This window comes from Enhydra lutris, unplaced genomic scaffold, assembly GCF_002288905.1.
Source record: "Enhydra lutris kenyoni isolate GAN:26980312 unplaced genomic scaffold, ASM228890v2 scaffoldscaffold6, whole genome shotgun sequence".
Lineage (NCBI taxonomy): Eukaryota > Metazoa > Chordata > Mammalia > Carnivora > Mustelidae > Enhydra > Enhydra lutris.
In genome coordinates this window covers 42832003-42847720 of record NW_019154090.1, presented here as the reverse complement: position 1 = coordinate 42847720, position 15718 = coordinate 42832003, and the positions used below count along the sequence as shown (strand labels likewise).

The window sequence follows — 15718 nt, the reverse complement described above, 5'->3', positions numbered from 1 at the left end:
CACTGAATCTGAGTGGTGTGGGGGGGGAGTTGCTGCACCATAATTTGAAAACGTGGGGTGGGGCGCCCGGGTGGCTCACTCATTGAGTGTCTGCCTTCAGCTCAGGTCATGATCCCAAGGCCCTGGGATTGAGCCCCACACTGGGCTCCCTGCGCGGTGGGGTGCCTGCTTCTCCCTCTCCTTCTGCTCCTGCTTATGTTCTCTCTCCCGCTGTATCTCTCTGTCAAAATAAATAAATAAGTAAAATCTTTCAAAAAAAATGTGGGGTGCACGGCTGGCTGTGTCAATACAGCATGCAACTCTTGATCTCAGGGTTGAAGTTTGAGCCCCATATGGGGCATAGAGTTCACTTAAAAATAAAATCCTTCAAGAAATAAAAACTAAAAATGCAAAACAAAGAGTCGGTTAAGGCAATCACAGAATTCCTCAGCTCCTTGAAGTTACGGAGATGGTTGCTTCCACCACATTTTGCAGCAAAGGCTTGCTGTTCACATATAACAATCACAAGCTGGTTTCTGAGTTTGGAAAATGTCACTTTCTTCATGTTACTTGTTGGGTCATAATCCCCAAATCTTTAAAAGGTAGAGAACCCTCAGGACGAAGGGCAGGAGGGAGAGAGGAAAAGAAGAGGAGGGAGGGAGAGAGGGAGGTAATGCTGCTCCCGGCCCTCACAGGGTGGCATGGAGCCCGAGCTGCCCTCTAAGGACAGAACCAGGTGGCGCTCATGCAGACGAGCAGCGAGGGCCTCTTGAGTGAAGGGATGCGGGCTGGCTCTAAGCGTGGCCGCCCCTAGAACAGGCTCCTGACAGATCTTGGAGGCAAGACTTTAAATGTGCATGCAGAGTTTTCTAGAGAGTGTTCAGTCTTCTTTGGATTCTCACAGGGATCCGTGTCCCTACAAGTTAAGAACCACTGCTCTTCATTCAAGAGAGTCTGAAAGCAAATTGGTTAGATTGAAGCTCTGGCCATAGACTGTCATAAGGAAAGATTTTTTATCTGAGAACATCTGATACTTTTGGAAAAGCTCCTGCTGGATCCAAAACAGCCCGCCTGATAGTCCATCTCTAACACCCGCCCCCCCAACCCAACAGCCTGGCCCTGCAGACAACACAGGCTCTGTCCCCACACAGAGCCAGCCAGCAGCACAGTCTTGCTGCCACCCCAAACCAGCTGCACAGGCACGGGGAGAAAGGGTCCCCTAGCGGGAGATGCTAACAGCAGAACAGGTAAAACGCATGGACACAAACACTCTGTTTATTTCGACCGTGGCCAAAGTCAGGGAGAGACGGCAGAAGCTCAGTGCCCTAGAAGTTCTCCAGGGCTCATGGGTTCAATGACGGCTCACTGATGGCCGGGACAGTGCTGGCCTCCCTCTGAGGGCTGGATCTCCTGCCATCCCTGATGGGCTACTGCCCCGCGGGCACGGCCTCAATCAATCATTCACGGCTACCACACTTCCTCACCCTTTACAGTAGGAGAACATCAGTTTAGACACTCCTTTATTCCCGCAAGCTGCCGCGTGGAGGGACAGCAGCGGCATCGTTCAGTTCTGGCAGAGTCCCGAGATGGGGGCCGAGGCCTCAGCAGGTGCACAGGACAGCGCTTTGGCTGAAGGGCTGCTGGCTCCTCAATCCCACTGCCCACCGCCTGTCTAGCCTCCGGTGGAACATCTGGGATGAGGGCCCACGGGGACAGGAGCACATGTCCTCGGGCCCAGGTGAGGACCCACCTCGAGCAGCACACTTGTCTCTGTGGAGCCCTGCGTTCACCTCAGCGCCGGAGCCTCAGGAAGAAAGCGTGTTTACACTCTGTACTCTCCAGGGGGTAATACTTATCGTAGAAATCTAAGACGTATTCTTCAGTCTTGAAGCCAAACTTCTGGTAGAGCAGCATAGCAGGGTTGCTTGCTGAGACGTGAAGGGTCACATCCTTGCCCATGCAGGTCTGCCAAAAGGGTGGAAAAGTACCCAATGAGAATCAAAGAGCCTGAGGGAAGTGAGTAGGTGAGGGAAGTCTGTGAAGTGGAGGTAGGTAGTTATGGCATCCAGGGACAGCAGGGAGGGTGACAGCTGGGAGCCCCGGTCACTCTCTGCGGCCGAGGCCCACGCTCACGGAAACGCTCGAGACTGAGGAAATGGATCGCGCTGGGTGTTTTTGCTCTCTGGAGCAAAGGGCCCGGGGACAGTTTACTGTCAACTGGATGACTCTGTTTATACTTCAGTTACACTTCCAAATATCACACACATCAATACCTGACCCTCTGACAATCTTGAAGAAGTAGAGAACAAGATGAGCAGTTCTGCTTTTTAAAACTAGATGTTATCTTGTACTCAAACTTGTAACAATGCCCTTCCTACACCCACTAGAAAAGATGCTAAGTTACGAGGCTGGGTACGAGGTATTGGGACTTTTGTCTAGTTATGAGACCTAAGGACCCGGTACAGACCTTCTGAACCCCACAGGCCCCCTGCCATCCCTCCCAAACTGACAGAACTGCTTGCAGTTTCTGTATTCAGCACTGCCCTAATCATAGGGGGGGAAGAGTGACCCTCATCCTATTTTTTTTTTTTTTTTTTTTTTAAGATTTTATTTATTTGACAGAGAGATCACAAGCAGAGAGAGAGAGAGAGAGAGAGAGAGAGAGAGAGAGAGAGGAGGAAGCAGGCTCCCCGCCCAGCAGAGAGCCCGATGTGGGACTCGATCCCAGAACCCTGAGATCAGGACCTGAGCTGAAGGCAGAGGCTTAACCCACTGAGCCACCCAGGCAGCCCCCTCATCCTATTAATATGAGGCAAATTCTTAAGATTCTTAATCCGAACCAAAGTCATATAAACTAAGACCCTGCTTTCTAATGAGGAAGGCACCAAAATACTGAGGTTGGCAGGGTCCTGAGATTTTGTAACCCCTGTTTCCTCCCAGGCCTAGATTTAAGAGCCCTCTCAGGTAGACAGCTCTCCTCTTTCCTTTGCTTCACTCACATTCTGGGCCCACAGCACTACTGCGAGAGTAGGAAATTAATTTTGTAGCGTGACGCTTGTGTACCTGCGCCTGATCCAACCACGGCACCATCGGGTACTACTGCCCAGCTGAGTGGCTCTGTCTGGGCCTGGGGTTTATGAGTTGGCTGAGGGCGGGGCCCTGCTCACAAGGGTGAACACTCCTGCCCCCCACCCGCTGAACGCTCAGTAAGAACCCACCCTGCACCATGCCTTCTAGAGGCACACACATGGAAGTGTCACCCCTGCACTGCCTGCAGACCCTAGGGCTGCCCCCAGGCCCCTGGCTGGTGGGGGAAAGGCGTGGCTCTGAGTGGCCTGGGGAATGGGGTGTGGTACAACTGAGTCTTATCACAGCACCACACAAGGGAGCACATACTAACTGCCAAGTGGGGAGAGAGGAAACCAACTTCTAGAAAACGCTTCCAGGTTCCAGCTGGCATCTGGGAAGTGTTAAGCACATTTCATGAAAAACTGGAAAAATGGGGTGCTTGGGTGGCTCAGTCGGTTAAGTGTCTGCCTTTGCTTCAGGTCATGATCCCGGGGTGCTGGAATCGAGTCCTATGTTGGGAATCCCCGTTCAGTGGGGAGTCTGCTTCCCTCTCTCTCCCTCCACCCCTCCCCCCTGCTCATGCTCTCTCTCGCTTCTGGTCTCTCTCTCTTAAATAAAATCTTTTAAAATAATAAAATAATAAAAACTGGAAAATAACATTTTGTCTTCTCCTTCCTCTATTTATTTTTTTTAAGATTTTATTTTATTTGACAGACAGAGATCTCAAGTAGGCAGAGAGGCAGGCAGAGAGAGAGAGAGGGAAGCAGGCTCCCTGCTGAGCAGAGAGCCCCATGTGGGACTCGATCCCAGGACCCTGAGATCATGACCTGAGCCAAAGACAGAGGCTTAACCCACTGAGCCACCCAGGCACCCCTCTCCTTCCTCTATTTAAAAGGAATCTTGCTTGTGGACACTGGGGAGGATATGTGCTATGATGAGTGCTGTGAAATGTATAAGCCTGACGATTCACAGACCTGTACCCCTGGGGCTAATAATACACTATATGTTAATAAAAATAATAACAATAAAAAATAATAAAAATTTTTTTTAAAAAGGAATCTTGCCCATGTAACACATAATCCTCCTTGCCAAATGGTTTTTTTTTTTTTTTTTAAAGATTTATTTATTTATTTGACAGAAAAAGAGAGAGAAAGCACACAGTGGGAGAGGGAGAAGCAGACTCCCCGCTGAGCAGGGAGCCCAATGCGGGGCTCAATCCCAGGACCCTGAGATCATGACCTGAGACGAAGGCAGACATGACCCCCAGGTGTCCCAGCCAAATGGTTCTGAAATAAAAGTTTACCAGAAAGATTGAGAGGGGAATTCCTTACATGTTTTTCTGATGTTAACATATGGTATATTTTCTTCAACAGTGGTACAGAGATATCAAAGGATGAATTATAATTCAATATTAAAATCAAGTCTCAAAAACTTATACAGCTTGTACAGTGACAGTAAAGTGAAGAATAATGAGCAATAAGAGAATATATGGTCTTGGTTGAGATAGTTTTGCTAAAATGTTTAAAAATACTTAAAAACTTTTGCAATTGCACAGGTGGGATTATCCTTGGTGAAAGAAGTCAGACAAAAACAGGCACCGTATGATCTCACTTAGCTCTCAGAATCTAAAAAACAAACAATAAAAGCTGAACTCACAGATACAGACAACAGACTGGTAGCTGCCAGCAGCGTGGATGAAGGCTGGTGAACCGGCTGTAGGGGCGTCCAAAGGAACAGACTTGGAGGTTATAAAACAAGGCAGTCCTGGGGATGTCCCGTAATGCACGGACACTAGCATTTACAATACTGTACTGCATAAATGAAAGTTGCTAAGAGAGGTGATGTGATCTTAAAGGTTCTCATCCCAAGAAAACAAATGTTTGTAGCTACGTAACTCCGTGTGGTGCCAGTGTTGTTTCACAACATATACAAGTATGGAATCATCACACTGTATAGCTGAGACGAGGACGCGTTGTATGTCAGTTATACCTCAATAAGAAAAAAAACCCCCAAAGACCACAGTTCCACTTCCACTCCTCAGAGTCATGCGGCGGGTTCCTAAGAGCAGCCGCAGTTACCAATATAATATGGGTCCTACGAGGGCTTTGGGCTCTCAGTTCTGGAATTACCTCATTTTATTTACTATACATGTTTACAACTGGTTTCTTTGAAGCCTGGCCCTGAACAGCGATCTTATTCTAGAGGGGGAAGATTTTTATCTGTGTGTGGTAAGAGCCTCAGGAGGGATGTTTTCTCACAGGGTTTCCGAGACCACCCATTCTGTTCGGCCGTGCTAGGAAGGCTCAGCCCAGCACTGTCCCTCCATCCCTCTTCCACGTCTTCCTGAAGGAGCCCAAAGGCCAGCTGGTAGCACAGCTTACCTGAATCAGATGATAAATCATGAATGTGGCAATCCCTGCTCTTCTCCATTCAGGGTGGACAAACAGAAACGAAATGTAAGCTTCATTGTACTTCACGTCAGGAACCATGAAGCCAAAGGCAATGATGACTTTTTTATAAAGGACAACAACACTGAAGTCCGGATATTGCAGGCACTCAGACAGGTCAATGCCTAAAAAGAAAAGAGATAATTGGAGATTCAAACTGTATACCTTCTGGAATTAAGACCAAGCTGTTCAGTCTGTACTTACAACTACACCTGCACGCTAAAAAAAAACAAAAATCAAAAAACAAAGCTGAAGACAGAGATATTAGCATAGACATCATACATTCAGATCATAAAAATAAAAGTGAAACTAACATGCTAACTGAAGGAATGCAGTCAGAAAAGACCACATATTCTATGATTCCATTTATGTCTTTTCTAAGTACATGTTTGACAAGAAGAGAAGAAAGATAGGGTTGGTAGTAGAGAATGCACAGGCTAAAACTGGACATACCTGCCTTTGAACTTAGCCTCCTCTACAGTGTGTGTCAGCCGACACCTATCAAATGTGGGCCTCAGCGTCTGCACACCCAGACCTCACAGGGTGGGAGCAAAGACCCGAACGCCCATACTGTTGTGTGTACAGTTTACAAGCTCTTTTGTACAAAGGTTACATTTTATAGTGAAAGGGATAAACAAATAATGATTGCATGTATAAGGTATGGAGGCACCCAGAGTAAGGTCAGGAAGTAGGAGATGCTCCTGGAATGTTCCTTTTGGCCCCCATACCACTCCTAAAAGATGAACACAACTCTGCCACCACACGTGCACTGTTATCAGACAACAAAGATGACACAGCTCTAATCCCAATGAAATCTTATCTAACATCTGTAATATTTCCTTTGCGTTTCAAAGCAGCGCGGTAAGACAGATCCACAAAGAACATGTTTATATTTAGCGATGAAAATGTGTTCACTCCTCTACTTGGTGGCTCTGGTCTGTAGAGAGACAATATATTCAGGCTGATAAAATAACAAATCATATTGGGTTTACTCTTATTTTTAAAGTCTGCAATTGGGGGACACTTGGGTGGCTCAGTTGGTTAAGCGGCTGCCTTCGGCTCAGGTCATGATCCCAGTGTCCTGGGAATGAGTCCCACATTGGGCTCCTTGCTTGGCAGGGAGCCTGCTTCTCCCTCTGCCTATGCCTGCCACCCTATCTGCCTGTGCTCTCTCTCTCTCTCTCTCTCTCTGATGGATAAATAAACAAAATCTTAAAAAATAAATAAATAAATAAAGTTTGCAATTGGGATACTTGGTTTTTTAAAAATGCCTTTTGGCTTTATTAACACTATCCCAAAGGAATAGCTAAATAAACAAAATTATAGAATTATTAGGCAAAAAATCAAAAGTGTCCCAACACACCCAAGGTACCAGTCAGTGTATCACTGATCCAGGTAGATATTACCTGGTATCTAGACATATGTAGAAGCAAAACAGGATGAATCTTTTATTCTGGAAGTGGAGAGAGACAAGGAAGAGAAACATACAAAAATACTGTTTATTACTTTAATTGCTGGCTTCTTCTTGATCTTAGGAAGAAAGAAGTATTCATATTTTACTATTCCTATCTTAGCCAGAGACAAACTAAATGAAATCATGAGTAAAGGTTTTAGAGTCGCATGACATACACTAATTTAAAAATATCACTAAAGTGAACCAAACAGAAAACAGATCTGCCTAGTTTGGGAAGGGGAACATACCAGGCCAGAAAAACTCCTGACACATGGAGTTTATCGTTGGGATGTGATTTGGCCGGACATAACAGTAATCAAGAGGTGCCTCGGCTTCCGGCGTCCAGTGAGGGTCACTCCTGTGCAGGTGGGAACGAATCTGTGACAGGAGCTGCAGTTTGGGTGGCTTTGTTTCATAATCACGCCTCCAGGACCGCAGAAAAAAACAGAGTCGAGTCAAGAAAAATATACAATGTCATTCCTAGCCAAGTGATTCACATAAACTCCTTACTTGGCCTGAAATTCTAAGTTAACTTGTGTTACTTTCTGTGGTAGATACCTTGACAACTTGAAAGCCCGATACTTTCTGGTATGAAATTTAAAATTCGCCCTCTGCACCTCACAGGAACCCTACTTGTGCTGGCGAGCCTTCAGGAACAGAGTGAGGGACCCAACAGCAGCCTGACTCAAGCCAGTGCTCTGGCTCACCACAGAGGCCAGCGAGGGAGGGCCCAGCGCTGTCGGGGCCGCGGGGGCAGGCTGGCACACCGCCTCCACATGCCGGGCGCAGACGGCAGTGCTGGGCAAGGAGGATCACGGGACTCTGCCTTGAGTATGGGCCACAAACACACCTTCTCAAGACAGAACCGGGGGCCTCGCTAGTCAGCTCAGCTTCCACAGCACTGCTAGACAACGAGACTCATCATCACCCCCAGACTAAGCCCAACTGAGACAACGCTCCCATTTTTTTCATTTAACAGACTACCAAATATATACAACTTTAAAACTGAAAAGAAACGCAATGAGTATAATACTCATAATGAAATCTAATGGAGTTAACTTATTCTTGCTTTTTACATTTCTTTCAAAGGACTGTCCTTTCTGCCAAAAACTACAGTTGAAACAAGCTAAGGATAAGACTGGACGTGGAGCACAGACTCAGTCTGTGTTGATGATGCCTGTTCCCAGAGGAGGGTGTGGACTCACTGCTGTGGAAGACCAGGGTGTAGAAGCCACCAACGCCATTCCTCATAACATGCTCAACATCACAGCTCTTGCCCATGTACCTGATGTAGGGCTTCAGGATCCGAGAGGTGTAAGGGCTGACAATACTCTGGTCCACGGCCATATCTTCAGATCCCACCAAACGATACAGAAACCTAGTGGTCTGGTGCCGAAACCCTTTCCTGGATGGCAAGGCAGTCTACGAGAAAGAAATGCTGGTTATGCAGAAATAAAGTCACTCAAAAGATGGGTTTAATTTCACAGATCATTAGTACATAGGACTTTTTTATGTGTCGGAAAATAGGTCTTTCTTATTGCTTATTCGGAATGTTCGATTTGCAATACAAACCTCATAGGTACCTCCGCATAAGATCAGATACGAAAAGCCGATCCGGGTTGCAATAGTTGAAACTTGAGATAATTTAATCAATTTTAAAGTTACTTAAAAATTTTCAGCCACTGGAGTGAGTGGAAAGCAAGATCGAGCTCTGGATTTACAGTTTCTGTTGGCTGCGTTCTGCCCTCTTGACACCTCCGGTCGTCAGATGGTGACCCACTCACGTGGGTCACGGTACAGGAGTCGGCTGGTATCCGCGGAGCAGCAGGGGCCAACTAGTGCTGGCCCTGTGTGAGGGTTTAGTAAAACAGGCCTCTGCTCCACTGAGTACACCTGACAGGAGCAGGACTGACACAGACCGTCGTCCTTACGGCAAATCACGACAGCGAGAGGAACAATTGGGATTCACCCTGGGAGCCCAAACAGAGATGTCTGTTTCCCAGAGCGCTGCTCCAGGGCCCCCAGTCATGTAGGAATGGAACGTGTGCAATTAGGGTTTTACAGCAAAGAGCCCAGATGGAAGATTCAAAGGCACATTTATAAAGTGGTTTGCCAAGGGCTGGGTGAAGTTTAGAAACCTGACTTGCTTTTGGAGAGTCCGTTTGCTCTTTAGCCTAGAAAATAACTTTGTTGGAAAGAGAGGAAGAATTCCTTCTTTTATAATTTGCTCTCATTACTTTCCCCAAATGGACACCAAAACTTTCAGGGGCGCCTGGGTGGCTCAGTGGGTTAAGCCTCTGCCTTCGGCTCAGGTCATGATCCCAGGGTCCTGGGATCGAGCCCCGCATCAGGCTCTCTGCTCAGCGGGGAGCCTGTTTCCCCCTGCCCCCCGCCTGCCTCTCTGCCTACTTGTGATCTCTGACTGTCAAATAAATAAATAAAATTAAAAAAAAAAAAAAAACTTTCAAAAGGATGACTCTGAAATTCTTCCAAGACTTTCAAAAAAGTTTCAGAGGGAAATTCAGAGCTATGGTATATAGTTTCCAAAGACAGCCTCAACACTTCCACCTGCACCCATGGGGACCTGTGGCTCCTCCTATCAAGCGGCAGAGTCCATTCCCTCCCCTTGAACCTGGGTGGGCCTTGCAACAGTCCTTGACCAATGACAAAGTATCAGAAGTAACATTTTGGTATACCTTGAGCCCAGGCCTTAAGAGGACCGGCAGCTTCTACTCTCTCTCCCAGTCCAACTGCCATGGTGTCCAGGCTGGACCCTGGAATGTCTAGAGGCCCCATGGAGATGGGCTCTGGAGGAAGGGAAGCCATCCTGGTCATTCCGATCCTGACAGAGGTTCCCGCTGAAGGCAGCCACAGGCCCGACCTCAGCCTTCAGCACGTGGGGTAGAATCACCACCCAGATGAGCCTAGTCAACCCACAGAATCAGAAGGACGGAATACTGCTTTAAGCCTCTAAGTTTTGGAGTGATTTGCAACGCAGCAATAGACCACGGAGACAGCAGCCACCTAACCGCTGGCCCATGATGGACGATATGGTTCATGTGTCGAGGTGAGTTGTGTGGAACTCCACAGATGTCATCCAGTACCCTGACTTCTTTCCACCTAGCCCACCTGCGACATCTGCCCGGATCACTGCCACCACTTCCCACGGGTCTCCCCACTGCCACTCTCACCCCTTATCGCCCATTCTCCACATGGAGCCAGATGCTTCTTTTAAAATCAAATATATTCCCTTCCCTTGTCAAAACTCCTATGTGACTACCCTTACAATTTAAAGTCCTTGCCTTTCACTGCAGGATCTACCTGTTACCTCTGTGGCCTCATCTCCCACCTACTTCCTCCGCCATCACTAGGCTCCAGCCCCAGACACCAAACTATCTGCTGCCTTGGGGCCTGCACCTGGGACTTCTGCCCTGAACCTTCTACAACGCAGGTCCTCCTTGTGGAGAAGATGGGATCAAGTGCTACCTCCACTGAAAGGAGGTCCTCAAGCACCCTGTCCCAAGTGGTACTGCGGCCTTCTGCTCTCCCACCCACTACAGCACCCACCTTGCAGGAAATTATCCCATTTAGTTAGTCCTGTCATTTCACTGCTCCATCAGGCGGGCACCATCTGCTTTAATTCACTGCAGCGTCCCCAGCTAGAGGAGTACTTGGCACACATGAAGTACTCAACGTTTGCTGAATGACAAAATGGTGTGTGGGGGGCTCGGGAGCATCCCAAACTCAGGTAAGTTTGGGAAATATTAAGTGAGTTTCTTCAAACTTACAGTTCTAAACAAAATGGAGCACCAGGTGGGCTGCTAGGTCCCTTCCCCAAACCCATCCTGAAAGATGCCACAAGAGTGTGAAGAAAGATGGAACACAAAGGCTTTGAGAAACCTCAGGAGAAACCAAAGGAGGCCAGGAACAGGTGAGGCAGCATAGGGCAGCCTAGAGCAGAGAAAGGCTTTCCACCACAGATGGGGCTGGAGGTGCTTCTTGATCAGGCCACTTCCTCTTGCAAGCTCTGCTCTGAGTAGATCTCAGCCAGTCACCTTTGCCTGCAAGTGCTGGCTGGAGGGGTCACAGCAGGACACCTGGAGTGCTGGAGACTTCTAACTTGCCAAGAGGATAACAAGCTAGGAACCAGACTTTTGCCCCTCCCTCGGGTGTATACACCAGCAAAGGCACCTGGTTAGACCAAGACAATATTCAGTCACAAGGAAAAAAACACTCAAGATATGTCGTTAATAAGGAGTATAAAAGAAAAGAAAACAAAGTAAACAAACTACACAGCAAAAGATAGAATAATTTACAAGACAGCCAAGCGTTTTCAAAAAGCAAATAAACAGTCATCAGAGAAAAGCAGACCAAAATGACAATGAGATACCTCTTGACACCCACTAAGACAGCTATAATATAAAAAGGTAAGTATTGGTAAGGATGTGTGGACAAGTCAGGGTCTGAACAAACTGAGAATCAGCAACTCTTCATAGATCCCTCAGAGAACTGAAATCACAGAGTGAACTACTCCCCCGCAAACTGAAAAGACCAACAGGTGGATACAGAGAAGAGTAGAGTAGAAGAGCAGAGTAGAAACCTCCAGGGACAAACTGACAAATTGCTGGAGGCACAGTGTGGATGAAGGGGAGAGAAAAAACTAGGGGGGGGGGGGGCACATTTTTGTGACTTTTACCTCCAGGAGCTCTACCAGGTTCTCATGGTAAGGATCAAAGAAAAATCCCCTCAGGCTTCCAGCAGGGAAAAGGCAGCTGTTTTGAAAATACGTCAGAGTCCTTTGTTCTTCTTAACAAGGTCTGCTCTCAAGAGAAACTATTTTACCAGAACCTAACCCATTGGTTGTGTGTGTGTGGTTTTTTTTTAATTAATTATTTATTTATTTGTCAGAGAGAGAGAGAGAGAGAGAGAGTGAGCGCGCACAAGCAAGGGGTGTGGCAAGCAGAGGGAGAAGCAGGCTCCCCACTGAGCAAGAAGCCCCATGTGGGGCTTGATCGCAGAACCCTGGGATCATAACCCGGGCCAAAGGCAGACAGCTTCCGGACCAGGTGTCCTGACCCATTGGGTTTTATCAGAACCTAACCAACCTGTGGAAAGGGAATTAGCCATCTCCAGCTCCCTCCTGCCATTCCACACCACTTAACTGGGGAAGCAAATCTGAGAAGCACTGTGATAGTCAAAGCCCAGGAACATATGTTCACTGAGAACTAATCATAGGTCCACAGAATGCTTCTCACTCTACATCTCACTGCTATACCACTACAGGCCTATTTCCCACAGTTCTTTTTATCTACGATATCCTATTTGGCTTTCAACAAAAAATTACAAAGCATGTTAAAAAGCAAAAGACACTGTCTGAAGAGACAGAGCGAGCATCGGAACTAGACTCAGACAAGGCAGAGATGTCGGAATTATTAGACCAGGAATTTAAGATGACTATGATTAACATGTTAAGGGCTCTATTGGACAAAGTAGACAACACCCAAGAACAGAGGGGCAATTTAATCAGGGAGATGGAAATGCTAAGAAAGAATCAAGAAGAAATGCTAGGGATCAAAAACATAATAGAAATACAGAACTATCTTTGGTGGCTCATTAGTAGACTGAATGGGGCTGAAGAAAGGACCTCCAAGCTTGAGAACATGTCAAGAGGAACTTCCAAAACTGAAAACCAAAGAGGAAAAAAAGACTAAGAAAAACCAGAACAGAACAGCATATCCAAAGCTGTGTTACAACCACAAAAGGTGTAAAATACACATAACAGGGATACCAGAACGAGAAGAGAGAAAGGAACAGAAGAAATATTTAAAGCAGTAATGACAGAGAACTTCAACAAATTAGTGAGACACCACACCAAAACCACAAATCTGGGAAGCTCAGAGAACCAAGGCAGGATGAAAAGCATCAAGTTGCACACAAGTCAAAGTGGTTGCCCGGAGGCTTCAGGGAAGCTCAATTTTAAAGTCCCCTTGCTTCTCTCTTGCACAACCGCTCCTGCCTTCTCAGCCTTTTGTTTCAGGAAGCCAGTACTATCGTGAAGACGCGTCCGAGAGGCTGGCAGCACAGACACAATTCCCGTGGAAATCAGCTAGATCCTGTATTTCCCTGTAAAATCCCCCAGCCCCTTCCTCAGCCTGCTGCAGCCCCCTGGGCCGGGCAAAGCCATAAGGCTATTGTTCCTCTGTAGCCCCAACTCTTTGTGTGGTGCTTGGCTCTGCAGCACAGAGGTTAGTGGTTTTTGACAACAAATCAGCATATAAGACGCCTGTGACTGAAGGAGATGCTCTAACAAGATAAATGAGATCAAAAAACACTTTTTAAATGCACACATAGAATTAAAGAATGGAAAGGAAGATAAAATTCTGAAAGCTTCCAGGGTGCGAGAGGAAGAAACAGGCCACCTACAAAGAAACACGAATAAGCCAACAGTGAGACTCTCAGCAGCAACACTGTACTCAAGATAATGGAGTGATAATTTCAAATGTTGAAGGAAAAAATAAAATAACAATTCTATATCCAGCTATGCTATCATTTGAATGCAAGAGTGAAAGGAAAATAATCTCAGACATATAGGTATTCAAAATTAATCTCACAAAGACCATGTTTTTTAAAACTGTTAAAAAGTAGACTAACAAAAAATTAATCTAGGGAGAAACGATGGGAAATAAGAGTAAACAATTTAGTGAGGTTTACTGTTACCTAAATAATACAAAAGAAAAAAGATAAGAGCATGCAAAAATATTCTGTTTGGAAGAAAGACTACATGATAATATTAAAAAATTAACAGAAAAATAAACACATGTCATAAGTTAGGACTTACAAAAAGTAACTTTCTTTATAACTAAGAATCATCATCATATACACTATTTTCTCTGACCACAACATAATCTGATTGAAAACTAAATCAATTACTACAAGAGACCTTAAAAATGCCTACGTATCTAAAAATAAAAAACAAAAAACAACAACAAAAAGCACTAAATAACTTGGGTTACAGAGGAAATAACAAGAAAAAATACAAACTGCTAAGTACTGATAAACACGTCATTCCAAAAGTCCTAAGTCATAGCTAACGTAGTATTACAGGGACATTTATAGCTATGACCGTATTTATCAGGAAACAAGAAAGAGTATGGATTGAGCCAATGCACTGATAGCTGCTCCCCTGTGTAACTGCATTAAAATGATACTAAAATTCCAGGTTAGGATGGGGGATTAATCACACAATTTTATCCCTTCCCCAAACCCACTAAAACTATAAAATCAGACTTTAGAAAAAAAGAGAAGCATACAAAAATAGGAAGATCAGGGGAAGAAACATCTGGGAAGCAGATGGACAAATACTAACTGCTTTCAAGCCAAAATTCCAAGCTGGCTTTGGGGAAGGGGAGAAGCAGGCTGGTCCGTACTGCAGCATCCTCTTGAAACCCGGGGGCAGCACCAGACTCCTCTGGAGCTGGGGAAAAACGAGGCAGTAGAAAAAGAGGCAGGCAAAAGCTGTGGGCAGTCTGAGCCCCAAGCCCTCAGCCTCTGCTGCCAGGTGCCTGCCTCCCCATGGACGTCTGGACGTCCCATCCCTAGAGAAGATGTGACCGGCATTCTGGATGGTCTGCTTCCATCGCACGGAGGTAGGGGTCCCACAGGTTGAAGGCTAGGGTCCCCCTTTCCCTAGGTGGTAACCAGGGTTCTAAGATTGGAAGACTGACTGGCCCAGGGGGAAAGACCCCAAGGAAGAGACAGTGGGGGGGTCCACATCAAAGGATCCTCCTCTGTAATGGGTCTGGACACAGAGATCCAGGTTGAGCCTCGTTCTCCCTCTGAAAGGGAGAGCACTGCCACCAGAACTGCTCAGGTGTCTCTCGGCTTTACACAGCACTGGCTGGGGACTCTGGCTTAAGTTCAAGGCCTTCTGATCATGTAAGGTCTCCAATTTAATTTCGCAGGCAGCTCTCTTCCTGAAGCCACTAAGGACGCGCTCCATGACAGCACGGGGGTAAACCTACAGAAAGGTGAAGCTGAGGCACAGGAAACTGAAGGCTCAGCGCTGAGGAAGGGCCAGTGAGTCTCCAGGAAGGGAGGTTCCGGGACCACTACTGAGTGACAAGGGTCACTCGAGGGCAGGCACACTGAGGCCATCGTCTTAAGTCACTGCTACAGTGCATCATCTTTTATTTAGTTTTGTCATTTATTTTTTTCATTGTAAGTGCGCTCCTTAATTCCCATCCCCTGCTTCCCCCTTCCCCCGGAGCAACCAGCAGTTGTTCTCTATAATTAAGAGTCTGTTTCTGGATTAATCTTTTTTCCCCTTCATTTGTTCTTCAATTCCACGTATGAGTGAAACCATACGGTATTTGTCTTTCTCTGACTCACTGTGTTTAGCACTGTGCTCTCTAGCTCCAGCCACATCGTTGCAAATGGCAAGATGTCATTCTTTGTTTGTTTATTTGTTTTTTACAGCTGAGTAATATTCCTCTGTGTGTGTGTGTCTGCGCGCATGCACGTATTTATAAACATATATGTGTATATATATAAAAAACCCATGTTCTTTACCACTCATCTATCAGTGGACACCTGGGTTGGTTCTATAGCTTGGCTATTGTAAGTAATGTTGCAATAAACAAAGGGGTGCATGTATCCCTCTGAGTTTATGTATTTGTACTTTTTGGATAAATACCCAGCAGTGCGATTACAGGATCATAGGGTACGCTGGACCATCTACTAAACTCAGTGAGCTGTAGCCCAGAATCTCATC

General features: G+C 46.3%; 1 protein-coding gene across 2 annotated transcripts in view; it reads right to left on the bottom strand.

Moving 5' to 3' along the window:
* Window positions 1–1236: 1236 nt before the first annotated feature.
* Window positions 1237–15718, bottom strand: part of LOC111141634 (lysine acetyltransferase 14) — a 34150-nt gene continuing 19668 nt past the window's right edge. For both annotated transcript variants that reach the window (XM_022494354.1, XM_022494356.1), the window contains exons 7-10: window positions 8234–8370; window positions 7197–7372; window positions 5430–5620; window positions 1237–1944 (exon numbers count right to left, since the gene is read on the bottom strand). In XM_022494354.1, coding sequence (XP_022350062.1) covers window positions 1771–1944; window positions 5430–5620; window positions 7197–7372; window positions 8234–8370 — 678 coding nt within the window. In that variant the 3' untranslated portion in view covers window positions 1237–1770. The remainder of the gene's footprint in view (window positions 1945–5429; window positions 5621–7196; window positions 7373–8233; window positions 8371–15718) is intronic.